Source organism: Macrobrachium rosenbergii, chromosome 16, assembly GCF_040412425.1.
Source record: "Macrobrachium rosenbergii isolate ZJJX-2024 chromosome 16, ASM4041242v1, whole genome shotgun sequence".
In the NCBI taxonomy this organism is placed as follows: Eukaryota; Metazoa; Arthropoda; class Malacostraca; order Decapoda; family Palaemonidae; genus Macrobrachium; species Macrobrachium rosenbergii.
In genome coordinates, this window is record NC_089756.1 from 25,714,172 (window position 1) to 25,726,708 (window position 12,537).

Consider the following 12,537-nt stretch of genomic DNA (forward strand, 5'->3'; position numbering starts at 1 on the left):
GTAGACGATACCTTCTCCCCATTCTCTGTCACTATCGCAACTAACCCGTGTGTGTGTGTGTGTGTTTTTTTTTTTTTTTTTTTTTTTTTTTTTGGTTAGAAGGTCGCTGTTATATGGATATAGGGCAGGCTGACTGCCTAGCCATTCTTTTAAATCTTCGTTTATTTGCTCTTTCTTCCTTCCGTCCTGGTTTTAGTTCTCTGTAAAAGAAAACTCTTGTGCCGGCTTTGTCTCTCCGTGCGCACTTTTTCTGCCCGCCCTCAGATCTTCAAAACTACTGAGGCTAGAGGGCTGCAAATTAGTAGGTTGATCATCCACCCTCCAATCATCAAACATACCAAATTGCAGCCCCCTAGCCTGGGTAGTTTTTATTTGATTTAAGGTTAAATTTAGCCATTATCGTGCTTCTGGCAACGATATAGGATAGGCCACCATCGGGCAGTGGTTAAAGTTTCATGGGCCGCGGCTCATACAGCATTATACCGCGACCACCGAAAGATAGATCTATGTTCGGTGGCCTTGATCATACGCTATGCAGAAAACTCGATTGCGCCGAAGAAACCGGCGCATTTTTACCTGTTTAAGTTTTGCTCGGCTTTATCATTTCACCCTTGAGGCTTCTTCCAAACGATTGTTTTCATATTTTGAACAGCAATAATAGTGGTGCTTTAATGGTTAGTCACTCATTTATCAAAAGGGCGTATATTGTAAATCGACCGAAATTTCTAAAAAAAAAAAAAAAATTTCCTCTAGGCTTGTTAAAATTATCGTAGAGAAAAACTGCACATCTTTGACAGCTTTCAACCTGACGAAATACCAGCTTGATAATGTAATTAATTTTGCAATAACTCCATTCCAACATACCTCTCTGCACATAAGCGATAGATAGTAGAGGGTGCTTACTTGCAACATGAAATGGCAGTAGCTCGGTGAGGTTTCTTGCTCTTCAAAAGTCTAGAAGGACGACAAGGTACCTGCGGAAACACGGATCTTTTTCGGCCATCTTGACACAAGACCACAGCAAGATTTGCGATTTGTATCATCTTCATCGGGATCTCCTATACACGCTGTTGTGAAGGGAAGCGTTATTGTTTTCCCGTAGTTTGGCAACTTTTGTAGCATATTCTTTTTGTACAGAATAAGCGGTAGAATTGTCTCTAAAGAACCTACAGTAGGTAAAACAGAAACAGGAGAAAAGTTCAGGAGCCTAACAAGAAGAGAGAGAAAAGGTGGAAGAATTGTGCAGGCCTAGGGACACTGACTCCTGCAAAGAGATAGAAAATAATTCCGTTAAATGAGATGTTTCGAAAGTGTAATTACCTTAATTTCCATTAGAAAAAAAAAAAAGAATAATTCCGACATACCATAAGCGAGCCGTGATGGCGTTGAGCAGTATTCTTTCTTCAAATCAAAATATCCTCTTAGAAATCAGATTAAATAAAAGCAGTCAAGAACCAATTACTGTCCTCTTTTGTGCGTCCTTTTAAGAATGGAGTCCAAAATCTTCCACGCAGGTAATCATGATACACCAAGAGATCATTAAACAAAGCAAACTGCCAGTTGCTAACCAAACGTACATTGATAACATCACTAAGTGTTTGTGAATGATAATCATTCTCTCTACTTAAACACTGGCCTGACGATGGAATCCCTTGCCTTACCACTGGCAACTTCTTCAAGGCATTTTGATGAAGACGTCTGATCGTTTACTTGTGTTGTTTGCTGCTAGATTTTTCTTCCTGGACGAACTAGTTTTACCTCTCGCGGTCTTCGTATGGTGCCACCTGTACAAAATGTCACGGTCGCGTTTAGTACTCCAGGTACGATGTTTTAATATGGAAATGTTTGCAGCTGGATGCCTTATTACTAACCCATTCTGGAGGAACGCTTTGTGTACTTTTGCGAAACTGCGCATGTGTCATGTCTGCCCTTTAAAATCGACAAAAAACTAAGCTAAATTTCAAAGAGAGAGAGAGAGAGAGAGAGAGATTTATTAACACTTTCATCAGTCGATGAACTGAATGTCCTTCGGAGTTTCTTCGCAGCGATCGGATGGTTTTTATTGTTTTCCAGGAGTGGGTGAATCAACAGTTAGAATAAATCGTTTATTTTCCATACTATATGTACAAAAAAAGGGTACAATAATTACACTCCTAATTTTCACTTCATCTTTCTCTCCCTCTTTCCCTTTTATCTTCTGCGTCATCCCTCTCCCTTCATCAGACACTTGTCAACAGAAAATATTTGATAATAACGCCCAATACAGAGTAGAATGGAGAGACGTTTCATATATATATTTATATATATATATATATATATATATATATATATATATATATATATATATATATATATATACACAAGAACCTCCTGTAGAAGTTGAATAAGTAGGAGATAGGAGAACTCAAAGCAAAGTAACTTCTGGAAGGAATATTACCATGATGTCTATAAGACTGCCCGGTTTTAGGTTCATGAAGCTTGACGCCTGACGAGATGTGAATCAACTTTTTTTCATTCAGTAGCCAGCTGTAAATTTTATAACATGTGCTATGTAATAAAAGGCGGCAACAAGGCCCTGGGCTTATCTTTAACCTAATTCAAGATAAGACTCGCTCATAAATCTGACCTTGCGTCCCTCGAGATTTGTTTCACATTTTTTGTCATTTTTCTTCACGACCCTTCCGTAGTTTTCTGTAAAAGAAAACTACTGAGATGGCTAGTTTTCTGTCCTCCCTCAGATTTTAAAAACTGCTGAGGCTAGAGGGCTGCAAATTGGTATGTTGATCATCCATCTTCCGATCATGAAACATACCAAATTGCAGCCCTCTAACTCAGTTGTTTTTATTTTATTTAAGGTTGAATTTAGCCATGATCACGCGTCTGGCACCGCAACATCACAGGCCACCACGGCCGGCTGAAAGTTTCTTGGGCTGGGGCTGAGAGTTTCGTCCAGCATTATACGTTGTACAGAAAACTTGATTGCGCCGAAGAAACTTCGGCGCGTTTTCTTACTTGTTTTTATTTAAGACTGAGACTGATAAGAGCCTTTGTTTGCCCGTCCCTTCGGCCTTTATCGTGAAGGGCACACAACCGTGGGATCCAGCCTTCCCATAGTAGTAGTAGTAGTAGTAGGCGGGATTTTCCTTTGAAACGGCTCCCTTGATCGGTTTATTCTTCCCTTGTTTGTATAGCCATCTTTCGAAAGGAGCAATTCCCTAAGCTCAAACCCACGTAAAGGTCAACAGCAACAAGCGCAACTTCTTCCCTTCATCGCAAAGAATCTGTGACCCAGCAACAGCGTGCCACTCCTCTCTTTCACGTGGACATTACTAATCCTCAGATTGAACCCAGCGCGGTGGCTATTTTCGTCTCCAAGCTGCCAAGCCTCGAGAGGGAATCTGTCGCTGCCTTCGGGGTATTTCGGAATTTACTGACCCCGTTTTAACGAGATGATCAACTTTCTTTCGATTTCTAGATCATTTTTTACGAGATCCAGTTATATCGGAGATTCAGTAGCCATCAGTCAGTTCACCTTTAAGTGAACATTTTTATCGCAAACCATCACTTGTGGTGTGGGTGGTTTACTCCTAAGCAAGACAGTATGATTCGTATACACACACACACACACACACACACACACCCACACACACACACACACACACACACACACACACACACACACACACACATATATATATATATATATATATATATATATATATATATATACAAATATGAGTGTATGTGTATATACTTATATTATATATATATAATAAATTTCCTATATGGTTGCTTAAAAAACTTATTAATAAATTTGAACATAAGAAGTCTCGTACTATCAATAAATATAATTTCAATGTTAACTTAGAATTTCTGATTTATTTTTCCAAAATACAAAAAATAATTTTCCTGTTCTGTCACGTATACTGTATATGTTTGTACTGTATGGAAAATATGGTTTATATACAGTAGATACATACACTGTATATATCTTAACAATCATAACCAATACTGTAACTACATATGAAGGTACAATTTGCATCCAAGTGCGTATAATATAGTATAGTCTTTGATAGTGGTAGTTAATAGACTCAATAATTTTAGTAATTTTAATAATAAGTAGATTTGTAAATTTATTGTATATATAAAATTTACTCATCTAATATCATTGTTGCATTTACCCCATGGGTAATATAAGATGGTACATGAACTGTGTAGATATATAAATGCACTGCCCGTACATTATTTTTTTTTTGTCTTTCACTGTGTTTACTTGCAATTTCTTTTAATGTAGCTCTATAAATTCTGTAATATATATATATATATATATATATATATATATATATATATATATATATATACAACAAGTAATAGTTTCTTAAACTACTACCTTTGGTGTTTATATAATTTGTTCCTGTGCATTGGCTAGGTTTTCTTATAGAATTTTCAGTTAACCTTATCAAAATGATTTACCTGAACTATTTGTTTTAGATATTTTACTAAATAGTATATATTTTATTTACTTTAAATTACTGTACTGACTTCACTTCTTATATGTTAGTCACTTAACATGTTTCCTTCTTAACATATATGTATATGTATGCGTATATATATATATATATATATATATATATATATATATATATATATATATATATATATGTATGTATGTATATATATATATATATATATATATATATATATATATATATATATATATTGTGTGTGTATGCATATAATTCTGTGATTAGTATACACTCACATTCCATCAACATCAAAAGTCATTTTACACGTGACTGAGTTTCTTCAGTTATCTGAAGCATAAATCAGAGTATTGTATAATCTTCCAGGGAATGGCGAAAGGGTCTTAAATACCTTATTATTCACTGTTACAACAGCCTCTACAGCCTCTCTGTCTTTCATTTTTATATGTTCATTAACTCGTTCTGATGTATGTATGTATACATTGATTTATCTGTTTCTTTGCTTGGTTATCTTTTTCATCGGTTTATATGTCTACCCCTGTTTTCCTTTTTTTCGCATACGGGCGTTCCATTTTTGGGAAGCTTGCTTTGCAAATCGATCTTAAATAATAATAATGATAATAATGAATATTCCTGCTTTCTCTTTCAGAGATGTGAGATGCTAATGCCGTCTTATAAATTCCTAGTTTTGGGATTTATAAAATAAGATTGCTTTTTATCTTGTTTAATGCGAAGAATGTAATAGGTACTGCTGCATGAGCTCGTCGTTGATACCTGTCATACTTTTGATTGGCTTACAATTTGTTAAACCCCCCCCCCTCTCTCTCTCTCTCTCTCTCTCTCTCTCTCTCTCTCTCTCTCTCTCTCTCTCTCTCTCTTATTCCTGTGGTTTAGATGCTTACTTCACCAATGAATCTCCCTAGTTCGATGTCTGAGCTATAAAAAAATACCAGTAAAACAAACCTTGAATTTAAGCTAATTCTCACTTCAAATGTTATATTTCATTTTCATACGATTAAAGTTACGGCAACACCGGCCAGTACACTAAAGCTGGAGCTACCTTTGCCTATGCCAAACTTGTTATCAGATGATACTTGATTAAGTGGTGTGACAAGTGGAAACTGCCTGAATTGTCGTGCAGCTAGAGTTCTCTAGGTGCATTATGCAAGATCTGTTGCTTATGTCGTTTTTCCAGTGGGTCTTTTTTAAGCCACGTGTAATGACAGTTTCAAGTAATACTAATATCCATGACCTAAAGCGTGCAAATAAATGAAGAGAATAAATCAATGAAAGACTCAATTTCATTGGAATTTAGTAAATGTGGCATCTGCTATATAAAAATTTATAATAATTGAATATTTAAATATATCCTATCTAGAGGAATGTTTATTTAGTGTAATACATGTGAAATAATGATACGGTATGTTTTATTAAAGTACTGAACACAAATACACAGGTATGTGCATATATCTGAATTTATGGCAGATGCGTCCATGCTGTCAAACATTTCACTTTTGCTTATATTTTGGGCTTTCGTGACTCTTTCCTCAGGTAGTGACCAACGTTTGGAAGTTTTTCAACTGCAAGTATAGATTCTCTTTATTCATCAACGTTTTGTCCATTATGCCCTTGAATGTAGAGAGAACTGCACTATGACTTACCAGTGAAGTTTGTAGAATTAGGTTATCTTTAAATATATATTTTTTATCACTAAATTGTCATTTCATGATCAATTTTTGCCGGAAATATTTTTGTATTTCAACGGGATATTGAATAATATTGGTGAAACTCTTACTAAATACATATTTCATCAAGGATCCATAATCACCGACAATCTAAACAGTAAAACCGAAACAGTCCATTGAATTTTCGGCTAAAGAAAACATTACTAATACATTGTTCCTTCTACTTCTGATGGGTATGAAACGGGCGTTTCACGAAGCAATGTCTCACGAAACACCGGAAGGTAATTGCATACTTTGACCATCGGCTGTCGGCACTGACAACATGGGAACGCTCGTCATGGATATCCAAAAAGAAATCCTGTCGTGCGTTGACAAAAACGGGACCTTATCGTCGGTTGATATTGCCAAATTGATTAATGTTCCCCATCAGAAGGTTGTTGGTGCGATTAAATCGATCGAGTCTTTAGGGAGTGTAAGTATAAAATGGTAATGTATGTCGCACTTTGTTATAGCTTTAGACCCCTACTGTATGCCAGTAGCTATTTTGGTTGTCTTATTGTGTAGGTATTTTGTGATTGCTGGATTCATACATGCATTTTTGTGGCATGGTAGCGAGTCGAGAATATTAACAGGACATGGTACGGTGTAATTCACTATCCTCAGCGTAGGTGTACGTAGGATAGTCGATAGGATAGATTAGACTAGCCTCAGACTACCTACATTATTAGATCACTCAATTGGCCTGTCATTTGCTTGTTAAAGCGGCATCAACTAATGATCAGGTATTGACTTATTGTTGCCAGATGCCCACCACTGATTTCTTCGCCCTACTGTCCTCCTCCCATTATGGTTGTACTTTAAACCGTTATTGCTTTTTCCCCAGAAATTATTTTTCCACGTTTTAATGTGTATTTTCAGAGTTTCTGGTATTCGTTTTATTGACAGATGAGTACTTTTGGAGTCAGTGGACCCCACCCATATATCTTACATTTCAGGTGGACATAGTGAGAAAGGGGGTTTTGTTTGGGGGGGGGCCAAATGCAAAAGTTGAATATGAGGACCTAATCCCACAGGTATTCTCATTCATATTAATGTAAGTTCGTGGAATGTTTTCAGAATAAGGTACTGTAGTTTAGGTGAGGTTGGTTAGGTCATTTGTGAACAAAATGAGTGTCAGAAATGTTCAAATCACACATTACGCCAAGGGCAATGATATTTTAAAGTCCACGATGCGATAATGGTTTAAAGTAAAATTTTACTCTCCTAACTCTCTACTAGCCTAGCTTGTAAGATGGCTTCATAGAACTTACCATGGCTAGCTTTTAAAACATTTGACTTCCACTATTGAGATGGGCATTTTATTTTTCATGTTGGAGACTTCGTAACATTTTACTTTAAACCATTATTGCATATTGGACTTGAAAATATAATTTTTCTATGTTTTAATGTGTGTTTTGAATGTTTCTGACAGTTGTTTCATTGGCCAGTAAGTACTTTTAAAGATAGTAGACCCCACCTTTATATCCTGCAATTCAGGTGGCCACAGTGGGAAAGCAGGGTTTTAAGGTGGGGGAAAACACAATACAAGTAAAATATGAGGACTGATGTAACAAAACATATTCTAGGGGGCAGGATCCTTAGGGTAGGGAAGCTTTGTGCCCTACAACCTACCCACCTAACCAAACCTAGGACATTGGGTCCCTTGGCCCAGGAACCACCTAACCTAACCAAGGATACTGCAAATGATCACTAGTAACGTTGTCACTTGGCCAGCCATACCCAACCTCACATAATCTAACTTAGGGCAACATGTCTTTACCCTAGTGCATGATTTATACCTTAATCTGAACAAGAAATATCAGCAGGATTAGTGTCTGTATTTCATTTCTTTTTTGTTTGGCCCCCACCCAAGAACCCTGCTTTCCCACTGTGGTCCTCCGATTTGTAGGATAGAAGTATGGGGTCCATTATCTCTTTATTCATTTGCTAATAGAACCCCCCAACGTTTCAATATGCAAAGCAGAATGTCGCTTGCACAACTATTCTGCTGCACCTCTGAATTTTCAACAAGTGAGGATGTGATTTACACAAAAGTATGGTAGGAGCTCTTCATGTTGTATTAGGTTACATTGCCATCAGCATCAGTATTTGCCGATTTGGTTTGAATTTTGCACACCCCCCTTTGATGCTGCAATGAGGCTCACTCTTAATTGTAATGTATGATGGATTTTTGTCTTGATCCTGTCTTGTTTAGAAAGAAAAGCTCTTTCCATTGGCACTGAATTTTAATAATGACAGGAAATGTAACACTAACTGTCTAACCAATGAATTTTGTAATAAATCTATGGTACCAGCATATCCTTCATTCCCCATTTTGTTCTTTAAGAGGTAAATAGGGAAATAAGACAGTACGAGGGGGGACCCAAAAGTAACCGGAATTGTGTCATAGAATTTTATTCAGTTGTTGTTACATGTTACACAGTCTTATCACCTTCAAAGTATTCTCCATTTGAAGCAATGCACTTATCAGACGTGTTTTCCACTGTTGAGAAAGCAATTCTGGAACTCTTGTAAAGAAGTTATGGCTTTTAATGCTCCGTCGTTTTCTTCTGAACCTCTTCAACGTCTGCCCGACCTGTGGCAAAGTGGAGGGTGGTGGCTTCATCACAACAATGCACCAGCACACTGCCTTGAGTGTGAGACAGTTTCTGACCAAGAATGGCATGACCACACTTACCCACCCTCCTATTCACGATCTTGCTCCCTGCTGACTTCTTTTGTTCCCCGAATGAAGAGAGCCAAAGGAAAACATTTTTGCCCAGGCGTTGAAGAGGTTCAGAAGAAAACAACGGTCATTAAAAGCCATAACTTCACAAGAGTTCCAGGAATACTTTCAACGGTGGAAAACACGTCTGGATAAAATGTTACTTCAAATGGAGAATACTTTGAAGGTGATAAGACTGTAAACATGTAACAATAACTGAATAAAATTCTATGACACAATTCCGGTTACTTTTGGGTCCCCCCTCGTATTTGTAAATAAATTGTTCAACAAAAATTGTAATTATAAAACTAATAATGGAAGAGGTGGAGGTGTTAAGTAGCAAGTCAGCTCCTAGTGTTGCAGTGTTTGTCCATACCGTGGGATGAATCATAAAGTGGATACAGATATCTTCATCAGAACTAAAATATTTACTTTTTGGCAACAGAGTTGATGATGCCAAACTAGTTGATTCGTAGGTAAATAGCCAAGCCTAAGCTGAATCTAAGTGTTGGTAGCTTGTGTGCACTGTAGTCAATTCTAACTTAACTAGACCTAGGTTACTGTGCCCTAACTAGGTTGACCTTTCCCAGGTAGCCATGACCCAAGCCATAGATCACCTTCCCTTACCCTTCCCATTTCCCAGTACAGTAGATATATGGTATTTGCCATCAGGTGGTCTTAAAATGTAAGACTCTGGTCCAATTTTGCAAAGTGCCCAAGAAGGATTAGGTTCAAAGTTGGGTAGGCCTAGGCTGAGTGAACACTTGCACTTACAATGAGACATAGACCATTGACTTGAAAGTCAAGCTTCCAAAGAATATGGTGTTGATTTGAAAGAAGTTACAGAAGATAATAAGAAATACGTAAAGAAGAGATCAGTTATTAGAAAAAAATTACAGTAATAGATTAATAAATCAGTATATAAAAATGCAAGGTGAATTGTTTTAGGTTAGTAATGCATTGCTTCTTTGCTTGAACTTCTGAGGTTATAATTGCATAACATCATCAGGGAGGATTATCCATGCTGTTAACACACACTGTGATGTGGATAGACATGTGATTGTGAAAAAATCACACCCAGAAGTGTGGAAAGACAGTGGTTTACCAACAACACAGCATATAAGTGGGATTGGTTATTAAAACACTGCTTATATTTCCTTATCTACAATTAGTATGGTACAACTTTAGTTGTGGATAGATGTTTGATTTTGTTTGGACTTTTAAGTAAAGAAGTAGGCAGTGTGATATTGTGTCACTTTTAGCAAAATTTTATGCCAAAATGTTGCAGAATAATTCAGAGAGACTTGACCAAATGAAGATGGTCTGGAAGAATTTCAGGGTTGACTTAAAGTTTTGGGATGATTACCAATCACATCATCTGCTCAGTACAAAGCGTCACTGACTTAACGACGGATTTGATCTTACTGCGCTTTTTCATCACCATTAACCGCGTCATAGGCAAAAATAGGCATCAAGTTAACAGGACTTACGGTGCTGTAACTTAATGTGACAAGTTACAGCACCGTATGCGCCATTAAAGTCAAAACACCGACTGATGGTGGAAATCAACCATTTTCATGTCTGTTATCTTTTATTATATTTGCAAAATTGGATTTTTATATCTTATGATCAATTATATATTAGCTTTGCTATTGTGCCAATTTTTGTTTTTTTTTTTATATATAAATTGATTTTTCATGTTTTACTATATTTTGTTGGATTTCAACAGTTTGTGCTCATGGGAACAATTCTAGTAGATAAGAAGACTAAGTATTTTACTATGCAGTTTGACAAGTTTAACAAATTTTAACCCATGGTCAAGATTGACAGCTCACGCTGTTCTGACTTGAAAACATCATCAGCACAGGTTTTTAATCAGTACTAAATATAGGAGTTACTCACCAGTTCTCATTTTGTTCTGTTTTGCATAAAAGATAATTTTGCTTCATAGAAAACCAAGAATAATGGGAGCATTGCTATTTCTGAGACAGTGGGAGAGAAAAGTAGCTCTTTTTATTTTTTGGTTAATTTGGCTCTCAGTGAATTAATTACTGGATCAGGAAGGTCTAGTGTATTTAAGATGTTATTCACTGTTTTAATTGGATGCTGCTCTTACAAATCTTTTTTGTGCTATGCTTTTCTGCAGATCATAAATGTCAAGCAAGACTCTCAAAAGAGCTGGGAGTGTACAGAAGAAGGAACCTCTGTTGCTGAAGATGGGTCGTTCGAAGCACGCCTTTTCAATTCTCTGTCCCCGGAAGGATCCCCAGTTGCTGAAATTAAGGCCAATTTTCCTAATGCAAATATAGCTCTCGGAGCAGCAATGAAAAATAAGGTATGTCATTTTGTTTTGGCTGTAATAAGTTGTTAGTATTGTAAAAACTATTTTTTTCTTAGGGGTATAGAGCCTTATTCCATTAGTTATCCCCTTTTGCGGTTTATTATGAATGTACAGGCAGTCCCCGCTTATCTGTGGGATCGGTTAACAGCGTTTTGGTTTTATAACGCTTGGCTAATGACATCGTTAACCAGATTTTTGGGCGCCAGTAGCCAGTTTATTGGCATCAATTGACAGTTTATCGGCATCAGTAGGCAGTTTATTGGTTTCAGTAAGTGATTTTCGGGGCCGGCAAGCAGTTGATCAGTGTCTGTAAGCGGTTAATCGGCATCGTAAACGCCATTTATTGCTATAATTACTGTGATGTTCTGGTTATCAACAATTTTCAGTTATCGGTGCTCGCCTAGGAATGGGACCCCTGCCATTAACCGGAGACTGCCTGTATACATACTTTGTAGGTCCTGTCATTTTTACCTGCCAACAGGTTGCATTGATTATTTGTGGCTTTAAGGGGTGCCGCCAACCGCCGAATTTTGAGGAATTATCAAATTTAGTTAACAGTTTTCACTGTTTTGTGTCTAAGTAAACATATCTGGAAGAGGTGATGCAAAAAACCTTTTTTTTAGATTGGTGTATTGACAATTTTCATCACTTGTATGGCACTGTGAACCACAAATTGTAAAAAAAAAAAAACTTATAAAAATGTCCGTATGAATAATTCAGGATAGGATCAAGTTAGTTTATAAGCTGCTTTGGACTCTAGAAATGTTATTGCTTAAAAAAATGTTTAGGTTGGTTCATGGATAACTTTGTTCATCGCATGTATGGCAGTGTGAACCACAAATTGTAAAAATTGTGGAAAAGTCTATGAACGATCCTGGATAGGATCAAGTTCGAGTTATACACTGTTTTAGACTGTTTTATTTGTAAATAAACATATCTTGAAACATTATTGCTAAAAATAAGTATATATTCAGATTGGTTCATGGACAATTTTGTTCATCGCTTTTTATGGCACTGTGAATGACAAATTGTAAAAAAAGCATGTAAAACAATTGTGAAAAAAATTTATTAGAAAATAATTGTCACCCACTAAAATATCCCATTCTCTCTAAGGATAACTTGGTCAAGATGCCCTGATTCTGTCAGGATTTTTCATTGAAAGTAAAAATTTTTTTGTATGCTGTTTTCTCAAAACTTACTTTTTTCACAACTAAATGCTAATTTCTCCAAGAACACTGAACCATATTCAATGAAACTTTTACT

The 12,537-nt window shown here is 36.6% G+C and overlaps 1 protein-coding gene across 3 annotated transcripts in view; it reads left to right on the forward strand.

Annotated features, from left to right (window-relative positions):
* Positions 1-12,537, forward strand: part of alpha-PheRS (phenylalanine--tRNA ligase alpha subunit) — a 134,294-nt gene that overhangs the window by 93,105 nt on the left and 28,652 nt on the right. The window contains exons 2-4 of one of the 3 annotated variants that reach the window (XM_067118661.1): positions 6,036-6,066; positions 6,427-6,641; positions 11,080-11,268. In XM_067118661.1, coding sequence (XP_066974762.1) covers positions 6,492-6,641; positions 11,080-11,268 — 339 coding nt within the window. In that variant the 5' untranslated portion in view covers positions 6,036-6,066; positions 6,427-6,491. Of the gene's footprint in view, positions 1-6,035; positions 6,067-6,426; positions 6,656-11,079; positions 11,269-12,537 lie in introns of those variants that run through there. The other 2 variants (XM_067118662.1, XM_067118663.1) reach the window with 2 other exon arrangements.